This window comes from Corythoichthys intestinalis, chromosome 13 (assembly GCF_030265065.1).
Source record: "Corythoichthys intestinalis isolate RoL2023-P3 chromosome 13, ASM3026506v1, whole genome shotgun sequence".
In the NCBI taxonomy this organism is placed as follows: domain Eukaryota; kingdom Metazoa; phylum Chordata; class Actinopteri; order Syngnathiformes; family Syngnathidae; genus Corythoichthys; species Corythoichthys intestinalis.
This window is the reverse complement of record NC_080407.1, coordinates 36,546,103-36,566,785: the sequence shown is the minus strand read 5'-3', so window position 1 is coordinate 36,566,785 and position 20,683 is coordinate 36,546,103. Positions and strand designations below refer to the sequence as shown.

The window sequence follows — 20,683 nt, the reverse complement described above, 5'->3', positions numbered from 1 at the left end:
AACACAACGGTGTAGTTGCAGACGATACGGATTGCCATGCATGCCTGCTTGTGGAACATGTCAAGTCGAAAATTGTGAGAATCGACCTCTATGGGAGGAAGAGTGTGGCGATTTTTAAATCTGGCTCAGGTAAAAACGAAAGAAAAAGTACCAAGAAATAAGTAAATGCAGAAGCATGACAGAAAAAAAAGACAAAAAATAAAATAAAAATAAAATAGGGCTTAGCGGTACTGAGCCCTCATGTGGCGGCCCTGTTTTGACTAATTGCACGGTACCACACAGGCATAATGCATTAATTTCCCAACATAATGCTGAAAATTTTTAACATAATTTGAAGTATAAGTAAACTCACCAATGCTGGGCAAATTATGGCACGTAGAAAATGGGGAAATGCCCGGTTATATTGGAAAACCTTAATTTTTAAATACCAATTTTAATATATCGTTGTATCTGTAATAATTTCTCTATACCTCATGTAAGTTCTTTTGATTCTTGGTTAACCAAAACATAGGAATAGACACCCCAAGTACTTTAGGATGATGAATGGAGGACTAATGATATTTTAAAGCCCTGGCGGCGGCCATCTTGAAATTTTGACATTTCCAGTGGTCATATTTTGGTAAACTTTTAATATGTTATTTAGTACACCTAATAGTACAAAAAACAGTTGAGAAACCTTTTGTTGCATATTTTTTATAGTCAAACCATAACTGTACCTGTCTACTCTTGAAGACCAGAAGCGAGAGGCAAGAAAGACAATCGATACCAGGGCTGAAAATGTAGACACCGAAAATGTAGAAAGGCAAAAAACTGCTCCACTGGTCATAGCCAAGTAAAAGGGAAATGGTATCATCCTGATTCTGGCCAAACCATACAGGTCGCTCTAAAGTGCTTACCATTGTAAATATAATTTGGAAACATTATTGCCATTTTTTAAAAAAGACTAAATATTGTTATTTTTCACTGCTTGTGAATAATTGCCATTTTTTTGCTCATATATTTTAAATATTTGCTTTAAATTGCATATTGTAAATAGTTTTGAATGAATAATTCCCACTTTTTTCTTATGTAATAACATTTTTTTGTTGATATTTGTTGAATAATTTCCAGGTTTTATTATTGTTATATTTGTGTTCATGCATAATTGCTATTCGTTTGAAATGACAATGCTGGATGGTTACATTTTAAACATTTTTGGAGCTGCAAAATTGCAATTTTAAAGAACTTCTTTTACTATTATACATTATTATGTAACTGCAATTGAAATTTCTCCTTACTACATACATTTAAGCCCCAAATAAACAACGCAAAAACAGTAATCACATACAATGTATCACAAAGGAGAGTACACCCCTCGCATTTCTGCAGATATTTAAGTATATCTTTTCATGGGACAACACTGACAAAAAACACTGAATGAATATTTGTCATCATCATCGGTATCAATGACAGTTACAAAAATGTGGGATAGTTTGGCCAAAGAAAGAGAATCATTGATAGTCACGAAATATGGAATAATTTGCCCGAAAAGACCGATGACAAAGGAAGACGGGAAAAAGCATATGCTTATCAATACCCGTCCCCCTACAGCCCGGGACGCAGTCTAGCATGGTAGAGTTCCATAGTCACAATACATAAGCTTTTATTTTCCGTTTTTTTTTTTTTGTTTTTGTCCGTTTTTTCACTTATATATCTTCCCAAAAGTCATTGATTAGCATGGCACTACGCAATATTGTCAATTCGAGTAGGTTCATTGGATAGGTTGATTTTAAAGTTGGTGTAGGGAGGGGTGGCCGGGAGTGTCATGGAGGCCCACGTCCGCTGTCATCCGCCCTTGCCCGGTTCCCGCGAGCGAGCCTTTCCAGATCCCGCATTTACATGATGATTTTCATGACCATTTGAGCGGCGGCATCACTTAATGCTGCTTGTTCCTTCCTCACCTGGGACAATTCGTCGCCGATGTTACGAGCAATCTCCATTGCCTCTTTGTGTTGTCGCATCATTATCACCGAAAATCGGTGTATCCAGAGGGCACCAATAAGCAGCGGGAGGGCGAGCACCATCAGTGAGCCGAAGATAAAGAGGTGGTCGACGTCCTCAATCTGGAGAGACGTTAAAGGCCCAAGTACACTGCATGCGTGATCGTTGCTGTTCCGGTCCGACTCCGGTAAAAAATAGTGCCGGAGCCAATCCGTTTCCATTATATCCTATTGTTCAATGTATACCGGCCGCGTCAGTGCTCCGGCTTGACTGCGAACTACCTCCGGCGTGCCGCATGCCCGCCGGATGGTATAGGCTATTTTCTATTTTTGCCGGACACGCATCCGACAAAATGGGCGGAGCTGGGCCTGGACATAACAGCCCACGTGCCTAATCACGGTTTAAACACGAGCGAAGATGATTGATGAGCGCTTCATCATGGAGGTGGAAACCCACAAAATCATTTATGATGCAGCAGATCCTTTCTATAAGGACAATATAAAAAAAGGAAGCTGCAAGGTGTCCTATTATGTGTGTTTTTCTGTCCTGATCTCATCATGATGCAGTCATGTCTGTCTCTTAATTCCAGATTAACTAAAATATCAATATGCAAAGAAAATATGTGCTCTCTCTCTGCTTCTCTGATGGGTATAGACTCAGTGTGTTTTTCGTTGTTTTAAATGGCACATTATCGCGCGCGATCACGCGAGAGCTCACGGGGGGGGACGAGGTTGGTGGACCGCAGCCGTGCAGCAGCCGGTATGATTTGCCTGTTTTTGACGGACTGCGTGGCACGCAGGCAACACTGAACCGGACCGGAACCGCAACGATCACGCATGCAGTGTACTTGGGCCTTAAGTATATGGGCCTCCATTTTCCCCAGGCATCCTCCGCATATCCAGACGTGAAGGTGCTGGCCGGACATTGCCGCTGGTTTGGTGTAGGTCGCATTGTAGAGAGGATTCCTTCCAGTGAGCTTAGGGACCCGGCGTACAGCTCCATTTCAGAGACGTTAAAAGCACACAGCGCGCACGTTGGCCATACAGATCAGTGATCTAAGTTTGCTGCAGGGCATATCTTCAGGGCAAGCAATGTTATGTGCGCATGCTTTTCAGCATGCGCATCTTTCGTGGCACGCCAGACCTACTTAGAGTGTTTGGTTCCAAAAATCTCATCTGACCAAAGCACACGGTCCCAGTTGAAGCCTGGGACCGTGTGCTTTGGTCAGATGAGACCAAGATTGAGCTTTTTGGCAACAAACACTAAGTGGGTCTGGCGTGCCACGAAAGATTAGTATGCTGAAAAGCACCTCTTACCCACTGTGAAGTATGGGGGTGAGTCAGTGATGTTGTGGGGCTGTTTCGCTTCCAAAGGCCCCGGGAACCTTGTTAGGGTGCATGGCATCACGAATGCTTTGAAATACCAGGACATTTTAAATCAAAATCTGTTGCCCTCTGCCCGAAAGCTGAAGATGGGTCGTCACTGGGTGTTTCAGCAAGACAATGACCCTAAACATATGGCCAAATCTACCCAGAAATGGTTTACCAGACACAAAATCAAGCTCCTCCCATGGCCATCTCAGTCCCCAGACCTTGTTTTTTTGGCAAAAGGGGGTTGTACAAAGTATTAACACCAGGGGTGCTACTAATTGTGACACACATTGTTTGATGTCAAATCATTATTTCTTTATGTGGGATTTTTTCCCCACTGAATAAATGCACTTGTATTGAAGGTTGGATTTTTCTCTTTTTTTTCCCATTAAGGTCCCATATTATTTAGAAGAAGAAATAAATTACTAGACGCTAAAACACACATCTTAACCAGGGGTGCCAATAATTATGGAGGGCACTGTACATGGATTGGACAAAGCACATGTACGGCACCAAAAGCTCCAATCCTCAACAAGATTTGAGGAAGGTCTACGGAATACCATCGTCCTACGTGCAAAATCTGACGAAGACAGCATGGATGACAGGCAATACAGTCATTCTCACACCAGTACACACATGTGTCTTAATCTGATCTTTCAGCGTGAGTCCTTGACCACAAACCGAGCAGGAAATAGGATTTTTGCCAGTGTGGGTTCTTGTGTGTAATATTAACTGTAGCTTTTGAGAGAATCCTTTCCCACAAACCAAGCAGGAAAAAGGTTTTTTGCCAGTGTGAGTTCGTGTGTGTGTTTTTAAGGTGCTCTTGCGACTGAATCTTTGACCACAAACTGAGCAGGAAAAAGGTTTTTCACCAGTGTGTGTTCTTTCATGACTTTGTAAGTCTTGCTTTTGAGAGAATCCTTGACCACAAACTGAGCAGGAAAAAGGTTTTTCGCCAGTGTGGGTTCGTGCGTGTCTTTTTAAGGTGCTCCTGTGACTGAATCTTTGATCACAAACTGAGCAGGAAAAAGGTTTTTCACCACCGTGAGTTCCTACGTGTCTTTGTAAGTTTTGCTTTTCATTGAATCTTTGACCACAAATTGAGCAGGAAAACAGTTTTTCACTAGTGTGGGTTCTTGCGTGTGTTTTTAAGTGTTTCTTTAGACTGAAACTTTGACCACAAACTGAGCAGGAAAAACTTTTTTCGCCAGTGTGGGTTCTTGTGTGTTTTTTTAAGTCTCCTGTCTGAACAAATCTCTTTCCACAAACTGAGCAGGAAAAAGGTTTTTCGCCAGTGTGAGTTCTTGCGTGTTTTTTCAAGTATTGCCTTTGAGCGAATCCTTGACCACAAACTAAGCAGACAAAAGGTTTTTCACCAGTGTGGATTTGTGTGTGTGTTTTTAAGGTGCTCTTGCGACTGAATCTTTGACCACAAACTGAGCAAGAATAAGGTTTTTCACCAGTGTGAGTTCCTACGTGTCTTTGTAAGTCATGCTTTTGAGAGAATCCTTGACCACAAACTGAGCAGGAAAAAGGTTTTTCGCCAGTGTGGGTTCGTGTGTGTCTATTTAAGGTGCTCTTGTGACAGAATCTTTGACCACAAACTGAGCAGGAAAAAGGTTTTTCACCAGTGTGGGTTCGTGTGTGTCTTTTTAAGGTGCTCTGGTGACTGAATCTTTGACCACAAACTGAGCAGGAAAAAGGTTTTTCGCCAGTGTGGGTTCTTGTGTGTCTTTTCAAGTCTCCTGTCTGAACAAATCTCTTTCCACAAACTGAGCAGGAAAAAGCTTTTTCTCCAGTGTGAGTTCTTGCGTGTTTTTTCAAGTATTGCCTTTGTGCGAACCCTTGACCACAAACTAAGCAGACAAAAGGTTTTTCGCCAGTGTGGGTTCATGTGTGTGAATTTAAGGTGCTCTTGTGACTGAATCTTTGACCACAAACTGAGCAGGAAAAAGGTTTTTCACCAGTGTGGGTTCGTGTGTGTCTTTTTAAGGTGCTCTTGTGACTGAATCTTTGACCACAAACTGAGCAGGAAAAAGGTTTTTCACTAGTGTGGCTCCTTATATTCCCAAGACAAGTACACTTATTAGCTAACTTTTTCCCACACTCAGAGCATTTGCAGAGTTTGTCGTCACCGTGAGATTTTTTATGACCATCATCATGGTAAGTTGAGTGTGACGTGGTGCCATTTCTGCCTGATGGAGCAATGTAAATGTCTGCTTGCAATCCTTCTGTTGAGCTGCTGCCGCTTGGAGGCTCCGCCCCTCTGCTGGCCTCACTCGAACCATCTTCTCTCTTCAAGGGCTCACCAGTTGACCTGGTGATACTTACTTCCTCTTTAATATATGGCAGCTCCTCCTCCTTTTTGATAGGAAGTTGCTCTTCTTTCTCCTTCTGTTTCCAAGACTCTGGCTCCTCCTCCTCTTTGATTTGGGGGAGCTCAACATCCTGTTTAACACCAGGAGATTCAGGCTCCTGCCGCTCAGCACCAAGATATTTTCGGAAACCTACGAGACAGAAGAAAACTTGATTTATCTTATGCACCACCACGGCGTCATCACCCAGTCTTTCCTTCGTGCAAAACTTGAAGACGAGTTCAGTGATCCCTTGCGACTTTGCGGTCCAAGCTGCGCGGATTCAGTGCAGCGCAGGGTTTAAAAAATATTCATAGCTAAAAATGCAATTTCGGTCGAAATGTTTTGAAGACTAAGTTCGCCATTGAATCGTTTGAAAAACCTTAGTTCTCTTGTGATGACTTCATTAAAACACAGCAAGAAGTAAAACGCTGGCTGATGCAGTCTTGCAAAAACGCTTGGTTCACAGCCAACGTGTCCGCAGTATGGAAGTATTTTGAGGTATCAAAGAAGGATGCACAGATAGTAGTCTTTTAAATCTGTTCTGCTGAAGTGTCTCGAGGGGGTACAACGCCAAAAAATTTTTCCACCTCAGGTTTAACCAACCGCCGCTCCTACAAAAATGCAGAACCATTAGACAGGTATCAGAAACAATCGCAAAAACAAATAAAATGTCGCTCGCAACATACAGACTCCTTCTACGGTGGAGGCTTTGAGAGGGTGAAAAAAAAGGACCTTAACTCATTTCATTTCAATTCAATTCAATTTTATTTGTATATCCCTCAATCACAACAGAAGTCTCAAAGGGCTTTACAGAGGCAATATGATACACAATTAGAAATGAAGCAACAAAGATGAATAGATGCAGTTCAAGTCCTGGGTATCCCCTATCCTTAAGACCCTCCATGCCGGCAAGGAAAAACTCCAAAAACTCCAGAGTCAATTGGGAGAAAAATGAGAAACCTTGGGGAGTACCACAGTCAGGAGAGATCCACTCCCAGGACGGATAGACAGGAACCCCAGAACGGCTAGTGAGAATTAGCAAGCGAAATTATAGTCCGTAAAAATACAGTGGAGTAAAGGAGCAAGAAGAAGTCCCTCTAGTCAGATGAGACGGGGGTAGCAGCGAGGACGTCTATCCAGCCAGGGGTCCGGACAGTCAGGAGGCTGCAGCTGAAAAATAGCCCCTCCCCAGAGGGGAGGGGGGAAAGGGGACACAGGGTGACTAGTGATGAAGAGACTAGACAACTAGATATTAACATTGGAAAATAGAAATAAAGTAAGACAAGTGGTAGGTAGAGTAAGAAAAGGAGATAGAACTCAGTGGCTGTACTCCCCCCAGCTTTATAGCTTCTAGTGCAGCTTAGACTAAACTGTGAGTCTACTCCGACTTCAACTAGCCTAACCATAAGCTTTGTCGAATAGGAACGTTTTTAATCTAATCTTAAATGTGCAGACTGTCTCGGCTTCTTTAATACTAGCTGGAAGCTGATTCCATAAAACGGGCTTGGTGGCTAAAGGCTCTAACTCCGACAGTACTTTTATAAACCCTGGGAACTACCAGTAGACCTGCATTCTGAGACCGGAGTGTTCTGTTGGGGCAGTATGGAACCAGAGCATCGGTGAGATAAGGTGGCCCCAACCCATTAATGGTCTTAAATGTAAGAAGGAGTATTTTAAATTTAATTCTAAACTCGACTGGAAGCCAGTGAAGTGCCTGGAGCACAGGGGTGATGTGCTCTCTTCTATTGGTTCCTGTTAAAAGTCTTGCTGCTGCGTTGTGGACTAGCTGAAGACCTTTTAGAGAGCTTTTAGGACAAGCTGCAAGTAGGGAGTTACAGTAATCCAATCTCGATGTAACGAACGCGTGAATTAATTTTTCTGCATCGCTTTTAGATAAAATATTTCTAATTTTGGCGATGTTGCGCAGGTGAAAGAAAGCCGTTCTACAGGTTTGTTTAATGTGTGCTTTAAACGATAAGTCAGGGTCAAATAAAACTCCTAGGTTTTTAACTGTGGTGCTGGAGGCGACACTTACATTGTCCAGAGTGACTATCTGGGCAGCTAAAGAGTCTCTAACACTTTTCGGGCCTATTATAAGGACTTCTGTCTTTTCAGGGTTAAGTAGAAGATAGTTAGTGCTCATCCAGGTATTTATATCTCGGACGCAGGCGCTTAGGTTTTCTACTTGCCTGACCTGCTCAGGTTTAATTGATAAATACAGTTGTGTGTCGTCAGCGTAACAATGAAAGTTAATACTATGTTTTCTGATGATATTACCTAGAGGAAGCATATACAGCGTAAACAAGATGGGCCCGAGGACAGATCCTTGCGGCACACCATAACTAACTCTAGAGTACGATGATGATTGCTGGTTTACATTGACAAACTGGTACCTATTAGATAAATATGATTTAAACCAGCAGAGGGCTGCTCCTCTAATGCCTATGTCACATTCTAATCTCTGCAATTAGATATTATGGTCGATTGTGTCAAAGGCTGCGCTCAGGTCCAACAGAACCAGGATCGAGACTAATCCAACGTCAGCGGCAAGTAACAAGTCATTAGTTACTTTAACTAATGCGGTTTCAGTGCTATGATGAGCTCGAAAGCCAGACTGGAACTGTTCAAATAAACTATTGTCCTGTAGGTGCTGACAGAGCTGTTTAATTACCACTCTTTCAAGGACTTTGGAGAGAAATGGTAAGTTAGAAATAGGTCTATAATTGGCCAAAATATCAGGATCAAGAGTAGGTTTTTTCAAGAGCGGTTTAATAACTGCATATTTAAAGGACTGCGGCACGTAGCCAGTAACTAATGAGGTATTTATTATATTTAAGATAGTGTCAATAGTTAGAGGCAGGGTCTCTTTAAAAAGTTTGGTTGGGATTGGGTCGAGGAGGCACGTTGATGGTTTGGAGGACATTATAATTGAAATTACATCAATTTGGTCTACAGTGGTAAAGTTATTTAATATTTTAGAGGGGTTTATAGGAGATTCCGAATTCTTTGTCTGCACTTTATCAGACCTAATAACTGGAAGTGATTCATTTATTTTATTTCTAATAGTTGCGATTTTATTGTTAAAAAAATTTAGGAAGTCATCACAGCTAAGGGTGGTTGGGGTACAAGGTTCTATTGAGCTGTGACTGTTTGTCAGCCTTGCTACAGTGCTGAACAGAAACCTAGGATTATTTTTGTTTTCCTCTATTAAGGATGAGTAATATCTGGTTTTAGCCGTACGCAAGGCCTGCTTATATGTCACTAAGCTGTGTTTCCAGGCAGAGATGGTGTGCTCTGTGTTGGAACGGCGCCAAAGTCTTTCTAATTTACGTGTCGATTGTTTAAGAGAGCGTGTTTCAGCATTATACCAGGGAGAGGCTCGTCTCGGCTTGACAAACTTTAATTTGGAGGGAGCGACGACATCGAGGGTAGTACGAAGCGTAAACATAACACGATCAACAAACTCGTCATTAACAGCAAGGCCGGACATTATTCCTTCATAATTAGATGACATGGAGGCAAATATAGGCTGAATTATCTGTTTATACTCTGAAACAGAGCGATCACCTAATGTCCTTTTCATCTGAGTTCTAGTCACTAGTGGCGGATTATCTTGAAGCACAAACTGAAAAGTAATTAGAAAATGATCAGACAGTACGGGGTTGTGGGGATGGACACTAAGATCACTAATCTCCGTACCGTAGGTTAAAATCAAGTCCAGGGTGTGCTTGTGACTATGAGTTGGTTTATTTACATTTTGAATGAAGCCAGTCCCATCTAGTAGGTCATTAAAGGCCTTACCAAGGGAGTCACCTTCATCGTCAACATGTATATTAAAATCCCCTACAATTATAATTCTATCCCAGCTTAGCAAAATACTAGATAAAAAGTCAGAGAAATCTAACAAAAACTGTGAGTAGGGACCAGGGGGACGGTAAACCACTATGAAAAGAACTGGTTTTTGGTTCTTCCAGTTTGCGTCTATAATTGATAGTGCTAGACTTTCAAAGGAGTTATAAATGTAATTAGCTTTACTTTTTGGGCTCATACCTAAACAAGAGTGTGATATTACTGCCACCCCCCCTCCACGGCCCGTGCTTCTAGCTGTGTGAAAATTCACGTGACTTGGGGGTGTGGATTCAACAAAGTCATCCTGCTGAAGCCAAGTTTCAGTCAGGGCCAAAATATGAATATTATAATCCCCAATTAAGTCATTAACTAACAGAGATTTGGGCGAGATTGACCTGATGTTTAATAATCCGCATTTTATATATTTATTAAGAGCTATTTTATTTTCACTGCTATCAGGGGCTATATGTATTAAATTCTTTGGTCTCGTTCCTATAGTACTCTGCTTTTCCCTGTTCACTATACGAGGCACGGACACAGTCTCTATCTTCTGTCCTGAATTTTGGATTTGTGACAGCTCGGAAAGAGGCGAGTGGTCACTACTAACAGAGTTGTGTTTTACACTACAACACTGCGCCCGGGCCCCCACTCTGAAGTGTCACTTTGGGAGACTTAGTTTGGCGGCCAAATTTCGAGTTAAGAGAGCAGCACCGTCCGAAGTCGGATGAATGCCGTCTCGGCGCATGAGCCCGGACTTGCCCCAAAACGTGTGCCAGTTATCAACAAAGACTATATCGTTTTCTGGGTACCATCTAGACAACCAGCGGTTAAATGATGAGAATCTAGAGTACATCTCATCATTGACCAAATTAGGCAGAGGACCAGAGAAAACTACGGTGTCCGCCATCGACTTAGCAAGTTCACACACCGAGGCTACGCTTAATTTAAGCACCTCAGACGCCGGGCGTCGTTACCGCCTGCGTGAATCACGACACGGCGGAACCTCTTCCTACTCTGCTTTAAGAGCCTGAGTTTTCCTTCGATGTCACCGACTCTGGCCCCTGGGTAACACCTGACAGACACCGCCGGGTGCTTCACGTCTCTAACTATGGAGCTTCCAATTACGAGAGTGTCTGGTTCAGCCGGTGTGTCGCTGAGGGGGGCAAACCTATTGCTGACGTGAAGCTGCTGGTGCACTAAGGTTGTGCGTTTACCACTGCGCTTCCCCCGTACAGTCACAAATCCGTCCTTAATTTCCCCCGGCTGCACGGGGCTCGCTGGGGGGCTAACTGCGCTAGCAATCCTACTACTGCAAGCACGACCTGCGGGCCCTGCCACTACCTGGCTATAGCTAGGACTAGCTTTCGTCTCTAGAGTGCAGAGCCGTGCTTCTAGCTCAGAAACCCTGGTCTCCAACCCTGAGACTAAGCTACACTTCCTACAGCTACTACTGTCCTCGACGAAGGAGCCAGGGTGCACATACATACAGCACACTGAGCAGAAAAGACGGGAGGAAGAAGGCAGAGGGCTAGCCATAGCTCGGATAAGCTAGGCTAGCAAGATAGAGCTAAAAAGGAGAGTAGAGTAGTTTTAACCCACGACCTGTTAAATCGTGGGATAAAACCAATTCAGGAGCACTAGGAGAGCAGAACCAGCCTAGGATCGATTCTCCAATGTGTCCGTGGGATAAAACAAATTGAGGAGCACTAGGAGATTAGCGACTAGTAGCAGCGCTAACAAACAAACGATACACTCACCGGATGTGACGTCACCAACGCTGCTCCCAAATACGTTCTATTTTTAACTGTTTCAGTGTCCCAAAGACGTATTTATACGTCTTTTACGTTTTTTTCCCATAAGGGACACCTCTGGGTTCTGATTCAACATAGCTCCAAAGCACAAAGCTGAAAATCCATTTTAAAGCAAAAAAAACTGGCCACTCGAGGGCAGTAGCGCATTTGGTAAGACCCGCAAACCGAACGAACAGCTGGGTCGGACGGCCGGGGCGCCAGCGGAAGAGGACCGAATGGACGTCCAGGATGCCAGGCGGCAGATGACCTGGCAGAACAACCGAGAGGACGCCCGGGATGCCAAGCGTTGGGCGACCGGGCAAAACGACCGGGACCATCAGTGCAGCGGATGATGCCGTTGAGTCCGTGCTGCTCGCCAAGAAGAGCCTGCGCCGCCGTGCTCGGCCACTCGCGTCCCCCGCACCCTCCAGTGTCCCGTACGGAAACTGCGCACGGCCAAACCAGTTCACCCCCAGGAACACAAGTTCCCCAGGCGAACTCTGCCACGACGCAGGGGTCACCACAAAAGAAAGACTAAAAAAAAAATCCATCTTTATGAGACAGGCCGCAATGAGGGAAAAGTTTACCCGGCTGTCGCGGCCACAACAGCATCATCTCTCAGTTATGTGTAAATAAATTGTTACTTTGTTATCAAAAGCTCTATTTGTCTTGTTGTTTGTTATTTTGTAAAAGGAAAACATTATTCAGATGTTTGGGATGTAACTAAAGCAAAAAATAGCTGTGTTAAAGTCATCGTTATGTTTAAAATGTATGTGTTCACAAAAAGCTCAATTTCTCTGTTATTTAATCAGAAAATGGAAAATTGCTCAAACTAACCTATTTTTTAATGCTGATTTCCAAAGAATGGAAAAAGATATGACCTAACTTTTTATTCCTGCTGAAAGAAGAGAGTCTAATCTTTCTTTTGGTGGGTTCCATGTTTATATAGCAATAGAACAGAATTTTCTGTGGGCCTTGCAAAATCAGTCAAAACGGCCGGGAGCTAAGGGGGTTGCACCTGTGAAAATGGCTGGGAGTGAATGAGTTAATTGGAAAAAAACTGAAATAGAATACATTTTTGCAGTAAGGCAAACATGACACCTCGGCTTTGTACACACCAAGCGGCACTCATACTGAACATAGTGTCTGCTGCAAGACTGACACATGACAGCACCAATGAGCACCATTGCAGCCTCTCCCATTATGATCAACCGACGAAAGCGCCTATAGAGCCTACCCACGTACCACGTGCTCGCTGTATGGTTCCGCCCACTTGTCCGTCAAAACATAGTGTTAACCTGTTACGGCTACGTACATTTCTCCTATTTACGGCGTGTTTTTCTGCTCCTTAACATTAATAATCAAAATGGTGAAGGCGTGTGTGGCTGTTGGTTGCACTAACAGAGAAGATGGAAGGAGAGACTTGAAGTTTTACCGTATTCCGAGGGATCCAAAGAGAAGAGCGAAATGGACGGCTGCAATTCGACGTGAAAACTGGACACCAAAAAATCACCACAGACTATGTAGTAGTCATTTTATATCCGGTAAGATGCATTTAATATATATTTAGAGGGTTTTGGCCTGACAACCACAATTAAGATCATTGCTAGGCTAATCGCCGACAACATACGACGTAGTACGACATAGTTTCAAATTCAAGATGTTTGTGACTTCCCTTTCTTCCACCATCGTTATTTTTTGAATAATATTTAGCTGGTACCAAGTGAAAGAAACTGGCCTCGTCTACGGGGCTGACAAATAACCACAATTAAGATCATTGCTAGGCTAATCGCCGACAACATACACGTATGTATGTAGTGAGAGTGCTATCGCTAAACCATATAAACATTAAAAGCCTTAACTCCATTGACAAACGACATGAAATACATTAGACTTGACAGTGGATGTTAGCAATAACAAAAGATTTTGAATTGAAAATTTCGTAACTCACCTTTCCAAGCACAAGATAGATTCCTGCCGAATTTTCGTGGACGAGGACCTGTTTCACCCAACCAGCAACGAAGTATTTATAAGCCTCCAAGCTCTTGAAGTTTTTCATATTTTCGTGAGAATAGGCTGATTTAGTGTGGACAAGATAATTGTAAATATCTGCGTAGCAGATGTCAGGCAGACAGGGCGAAGACAGTGGGTCGAAAAACATCGATTTGGGCATCAAATATGGATCTGGCGACTGTATAGAACGAAGCTTTTCCTCATAACGCCTTTTATGCAACAGATCCAGTGAGTTTGCGGCATCAGAAAGCACCGGGTCTTCCATGAAATGCATTTTAAATTCCGCCATCAATTGAAAACAATGCTAATACAGAGTCAAAATGACGGACAAGTGGGCGGAACCATACAGCGAGCACGTGGTACGTGGGTAGGCTCTATAAGAGTAGCTTCATCCTGTGAGTTCATTGGCTGTGCACTATGAAAGCCTTCCCCATCACGATCGACTGACAAATCCACCAATAATAATAATCATTTGTAAATATTACCATTGAATACAATCTGAGTAGAAAACACACAATATACTGGAATATGGGCTACACAACAGTAAAGACTGCAACAAATGCGGTTTGGAGGAATGTTAGTCTGGAGGGACATGGACTGCAGACAGACCAGCCCCCGAGTACGAGTTGTGCAGGGGGAAACAATGAAATGCATGATGATCACAATGGCTTCTCTATGTGTTACATCAAGAAGCCTTTAAGCATGCTGCAGAGATGAAGACATTAGCATCATCCAAGAAGGGCCACCCGATGACTTCAGATGGGTATTCCTTGTAGAAATATATTTCCATTTATTCACAATAATCACATGTGAAAAATGCCACTTACTTTTGTAACATATTCACACAGGCCCCTTTTGTCTTCTTACCAGTGTATGTAATTTGATCAGGGCGCGGCGTTATACATTCCAAGCAAGAGACCCTCCCCAGTGAGAAGGGAGGAAAAAGGCTATGCAGGGGGAGGCTGGAGACCTTTGCTTTGTCTCCTAGTACCAGTAAAGTCATGTCTTTTCTGTTTGTTGTAAGTGTAAATTCTTTGTTCTTTTTATTCCCAAATTCTGTGGCATCATCTCCTGTTCGTTATAAGAATAAAACAACCTGTAATAAGGATAAATCGACTCTTTTCCTTCATCCTTACTTCTGCTGACGATGAAATTACAAAATAGGGAGGGACTTCCTCGTCGAGATCTAGTTGTTGATTTTATACGGAACTTCAAGCCACCTGAGTGTTTTCCACCATGTGCTTGTCTTTCACACAATCACGGTACGCTTACTTGTTCCAAAGACGGTCACGCTACACACGCTTCCGTTTCATATGTTTAGACATACATGTATTGCACATTAAACTCACGCTGATGTGACATGTCAAAACGAGTAAGTCAAATTTTCAAACAACAATGATTGGACACACTATTGCATAAAAACTAAACGGATTGAACAAATGCCACCAAATGAATGTTCTTCAGAAAGAGCGCTGCACTCCCTTCAAGGTGAGCAACGTAATACTCACAGAACAGCGAGCGTGATGTGAAGTCGTCACTCTCTGATGGTCGAGCGATGAGGTTGTCTGCTTGGAATCCTTCTTTTGAACTGCTGCCACTAATAGGTTCCGCCCCTAGGCTGGCCTCACTCGGACCTCCATCTTGACCCTTCATGGGCTCACCAATCCACTTGGGGATTTCCACCACCTCCATTTTAACATATGGAGGGTCTTCTTCCTCGAGGGGATGAGGTTGCTGCTGCTCCTCAATGCGGGGGTTCTCAACTCGAATGAAATACTCCTCCTGCTCCTCTTTAATGTGGACGAATTCTTCCTCCACCTTCTTGATGTCCTCTTCCGCCTCCTCTCCTTCCATGCTAGCAGACTCCTGGCGTTCAGGACGATGCACTTGACTGATATCTGCAGGACCGTAATCACACATGGCATAAATTTTAATTCTTCATTTGTCCATAGACTTCATTACTATTGACGGGACACTTCGTCATTCTTTGCGCGACGCCTTACCATAGGGGGCCAAGCTTTAATCTTTATTTAGTAATAGTCAGTCCAAGGCGGCACACGGTCATGTCAAATTCGGGTTCAAGCTTGGATGTAACAGTGTTTCCCACAGGATTTTAGGAGACTGTGGTGGGAGGGTCTCTGACCATATGATTTTTTGAAACTGTGGTGGTGGGCTGCATCGGAGTCGGACAGCCACACCATGTCATGCCACGGCGAATTTTTTTTTTTTTTCATTATTTTTTTCCCCCAAGAAGAACCATAACAACGATATATTTGAAATATTTCATTAGCTAGGCTAATGTTATAGCTCTCAGCTACGGTACATGTATGTAAAATGCGTTGCTGAGTACAGCTACGTTACCCTATGTAATAATGCGACTTTTTTTCTCGTAGCAATAGTACGACTTACATCTCGTAGTGACTCAGGGTTGGCAAACTGTTGAAAAGAGCCATATTTGAACCCCCCCCCCCCCCCCCAAAAAAAAAAAAAAACCTGATACAGTATGTCTGGAGCAGCAAAAAATTAAAAGCCTTGTACAAGCCTTATAATTATCAATACTAGCTATATTAGCCTACTATAAAAATGACTAAGTTGGCTAGAAATACATAATTAGCCTTCATGATTAAATGTTTATTTTCCCTGCAGTGGATCCTATAGCGCACCACGTGACTACTCTGTTGTACGATGCCACCACAAGTTTAACTTCATTACAATATTAATGAATTGAAAGAATGTTTGTATCATGTTTGTCCTCCTAGAAATCCTATTAAAACAAAAAATATATTTCCCTCCCCCATCTTTTTCCATTTAAAAAAAAAAAAAAAAAAAAAAGCTCCGAAGCAGCACTAAGGAGCCGCATGCGGCCCAAGAGCCGCGGGTTTCAGACCGCCGTCGTAGCCCTCCTTTTTTCTTTTTATCTGACCCTCATAAGTACTACATTACCACAACAATAACAGTCCTTCTGTCAACTGACCCATTTACAGGACAGGGAGAATTCTAATGGCCGTGTAAAGAGTTTTTCTTGATTCGGTGAGAAGGTGAATAGTTTTTTCCCCGTTTTTCGTGAACTAAATTTCCACACAAACGCACATCGAGGTACCATTAACTTAGCAAGGAGGGGTAAGAGAGTCATTTTTCGAGTGTCCCAGAGCTCGCGAAATTGTGGGGGGGGGCGCATTTATCCAACTTTCGTCAGCCATAATTGTCTGAAGTTGGCGCGTCGGTGTTGTGCCGAAAAATAGCCACTCCACGCGAAATGTCCCCCCGACGGGAGCGCCCACACGTCACTCGTACAAACAGCCTTTTCTTACCAATCGATGGACACGGAAACGACGTTCTTGTACCGTGAAAATGTATCATTTTACTCTGCTTGAACTAATAAATACTTTACTGTGACCAACTCTGCTCAGCTCTGAAAATAGAGCAAGGCTTTATTTTGGGCCCCGCCTCTCCGCGCAAGTTCAATCAAAGTTTGCTTTCCGTCCAAGACGGCCGTCCACCGCTCACTTTTGCCGAAAAGTCCGATCGAAACTATTGTAATGCCCCGGATATGGGGAAGAAGGAGAGAAGTCTGTATTTGCTTACCCACTCGATTGTGGTAACAATAATAAAGAAAAACAATAACAAAATAACAGCGGGCTGCTACGACATGCGACCGCTATCTCTCGCTATCTCGCTCCTTCTCCCATTCTTCCTACTCGTTCCCCTTGCGTCTCTTAAATAAATAAATAAATAAATAAATAAAATACTACTCTAAAATGCTGCTCTCGCTCGCGCGGGTAGTAGAGTGGAGTGGGCTACAGCTGTGTAATCGGCTGACTGACGCATCTGATTAGTATCTTTTTTTTTTCGGGGGGTTGGGGGGGGGGGCGCGCAAACGAGACTGTGGCGGGCCCAAACGAGACTGTGGCGGGCCGCCACAGTCTCGTCCATTAGTGGGAAACACTGATGTAACATAGTTAAAAATACTTTATTTTCGAATAAATGTTATAGTAAGAATGATAAATGACAAATAAAACTTAGAAGGTTTAGTTTCTTTAACCAAGTTATGTGTTTACTATATTCAGTATTATGTGCAAAAACTAAAATTATTCCATGTTTGTAATACATTTTTTCATTTAACACGTTTTTGAGAGGTTTTGCATAATTATATGTAAAACGAGATAAATATTTAGTTTAAAAAAATGTTTATTGCAGGACCATTTGGGAGTTAAGGACTTCCGAGGTTGCGTGAAACTGAAAGGAAAAAAAAAAGAGCGAGAGAGAGCGAGAGAGCGAGCGAGAAGAAAGAACGTTCGAGAAGGCTGAGGTGGTAGATGTCCGGTGAATGTACAGAGTAGAAAAGCTGAGACAATTGTGAAGTTTTTGAATGACTTTTGCGAAAGTGCTCAACAAGAAGACTTGGAAGAAGTCACTCGTCATTGTTGGCTGTGTTTGAGTGGTCTACTCAAGCGGGACGAGCGGAATTGGTCACTAAAACAGGCTAATGGGCGCTCGTGTCTAACACAGAAGCTAGCGGACGCCCGTGGCTAACACAGAAGCTAGCGGACGTTCGTCACTAACACAGAAGCTAATGGACACTCGTGGTGAACCCTGACACTTTGCTAAATGTCTAGCGACCTGCTAACCAAATGAGCGAAGCGTTTGTGGACGAACCAACTGGGAAAAAGTACAACTCATCGCCGAAGCCGACTAGGAGGACGACGCTGACCCACCATCGCCAAAGCTAATGGACCATCGTGGTGAACCCTGACACTTTGCTAAATGTCTAGCGACCTGCTAACCAAGTGACCACAGCGTTTGCGGACGAACCCACTGGGAAAAAGTACAACTCATCGCCGAAGCTGATGAGGAGGACGACGCTGACCCGCCATCGTCGAAGCCGACGAGGAGGACAACGCTGATCCGCCACAGACGACTGAGCGAGATTCTACGGACATCGTGAGCGAGTTGGAGTGTCATCTTTTCAAGGAACGTCTGCCTTTTGGAGTGCTTGGAGGAAACGGCATATACAGAGCTGCCAACTTTTAGAAAAACAGAGTGAGATTTTGTTGGGGGTGACCAAAATTTTGCCCCGTGAGAAATTGGATGTATGGCATGTGTCCGTGAGAAAACAGGCAATTGCGTGTGTCTCACGCTCAAAGCATGAGAGTTGGCAAATACGTTGGACTATTTGGTTGACCAACGTTACTAACCGTTATGTATGGTGACCTTTAAGTTAGAATCCCATTTAGAATACTCGCTCAAAAGGCGCTCAGTAGGCGCAGGAGGCAGTGCTTTTTTCCAGAAAAAAACATGGCCTAATACTAAATAAAAAATAAACAATAATAATAAAGAAATAAATAAACAATGCTATATGAGCTGATGTTTTGAGGATGCTTGCAGTAGGCAATACTACGAGGCTAACAAGGTGATCTCCTGCTGCTTGTTATGGGAACTAAGTTTACATTTACAACACAAAATCAAGTTCACACACACACAAACACAAATTTCTTTCAAGATTTAAAGTTTAACAGAGGCATGAAAATGGGTCAGGGGTTAAAAAGGTGAGAAGGGTGTGGAGGAAATATGTTCCGGTAGACTGTTCAACCCAACAAAATATTGAGCTCTGTCGACCCACGCTGTGTTTCAGCAGGGTCGTGCAGAGACCGTTGGAGGGGCGGGTGCTCGTAGATCAAAAAGGGGCACATGAACAAGAACTTAATACACCTTAAAACAACAATTTTACCCAGCTTTAGATAATAATTGGCTGAAAATGTGACATTTAAATGGGAGGGGGCAACAATGAATAGAAATCAACACTGTCATCAACACTTTCTGGCTGTGACTCAGTCAGTCTGCCTCTTTTCTTCCTTCAACCTCTGCATCAAAACTTCCTTCCTCAACTTGTTCATTTGAGAACAAACCACATTAGACGGTCACTGTGCCACCAACAGCACAGTTTTCTCAAAACTATTATTTCATTATTATCCATACTTAACAACTCTAGCACCTAATAATTAATGAAGCAATGGGATAAAATCTTATAGAAAAATAACATTGTCATTGTGTTTATATTTCATAACAGACTATCCTTGCAAACTTATTCTTACCAAGTGTCCTATTCACCCAGCTGATGAGGTATTCACTGCCTTTAGCAGCTTCATCCAACTCCTTTTTTTTTTTATCCCTCAATCTCCTTTCCTTACAAGGCACGTCTATATATTGAAATAGAAATCTTACAAAAAAAAAAAAAAAAAAAAAAAACTTCCGGTGGCTTTTATTTTTAAAGCTTTCTTAATTTCTTTCTGCCTCAATAACTATGGAGGTGGCTTTGTGTCTTTATTGTTCAATCAAAATAAAAAAGTTGCTTCGATCAAAATATATATTTTTAATCCCAAAAAAGTCACTTCAATAAAAAAAAAAAAAAAAAAAAAAAATGTTTTTGATTGCAAAAATAAATTTGAGACAAAAAAGCATTTGAAAACTATTTTTCTTGATTGAAACAACTTTTTACATTGAAGTAATGTTGTTTTGCGTTTGGGCCACATTTTGGCTAGGACATTTGTGTCTTTATTATTCAATCAAAAAATATGTTGCTTCAAACAGACGAAAGAAAAACTCACTTAAATCCCCCCCAAAAAATCATAGAAAAAGTCTGCACATGTGTCAATCATCGTTTAAAAAAGTGAGCAGCCTGAGAGGGTTTGAGTAGACTCACTATGAAGCATTTAATAGACCCTACCCACGTGACGTCACAACTCCGCTCTCCTGACTGGTGCCGGCCACTTGTCCGTCAACACATCGTGTTGACCTGTTACGGCTACGTACATTCCTCCTATTTACGGCGTGTTTTTCTGCTCGTTAACATTAATAATCAAAATGGTTAAGGCGTGTGTGGCGGTCGGTTGCAATAACAGAGAAGATAGACGGAGAGACTTGAAGTTCTACCGGATTCCGAGAGACACGGAGAGGAGAGAGCGAGATGGGCTGCTGCAATTCGACGAGAAAACTGGGCTCCAAACGATTACCACAGATTATGTAGTAGTCATTTTATATCTGGTAAGATGCATTTAATATATATTTAGAGGGTTTTGGGCTGACAACCACAATTAAGATCATTGCTAGGCTAATCGCCGACAACATACACGTATGTATGTAGTGAGAGTGCTATCGCTAAACCATATAAACATTAAAAGCCTTAGCTCCATTGACAAATGACATGAAATACATTAGACTTGACAGTGGATGTTAGCAAGAACAAAAGATTTTGAATTGAAAATTTCGTAACTCACCTTTCCAAGCACAAGATAGATTCCTGCCGAATTTTCGTGGACGAGGACCT

The 20,683-nt window shown here is 42.7% G+C and overlaps 2 protein-coding genes across 2 annotated transcripts in view; both read right to left on the bottom strand.

The window, feature by feature from the left end:
- Nucleotides 1–4,040: 4,040 nt before the first annotated feature.
- Nucleotides 4,041–20,683, bottom strand: part of LOC130929205 (zinc finger protein 37-like) — a 58,341-nt gene continuing 41,698 nt past the window's right edge. Inside the window, exons 2-3 of the mRNA XM_057856225.1 lie at nucleotides 14,868–15,257; nucleotides 4,041–5,857 (exon numbers count right to left, since the gene is read on the bottom strand). Of these exons, the coding sequence (XP_057712208.1) occupies nucleotides 5,241–5,857; nucleotides 14,868–15,257 (1,007 nt within the window). The 3' untranslated portion in view covers nucleotides 4,041–5,240. The remainder of the gene's footprint in view (nucleotides 5,858–14,867; nucleotides 15,258–20,683) is intronic.
- Nucleotides 7,970–10,357, bottom strand: LOC130929204 (uncharacterized). The gene has a single exon (XM_057856224.1). The coding sequence runs from the start codon at nucleotides 9,753–9,755 to the stop codon at nucleotides 8,175–8,177; it is 1,581 nt and encodes a 526-aa protein (XP_057712207.1). The 5' UTR covers nucleotides 9,756–10,357; the 3' UTR covers nucleotides 7,970–8,174.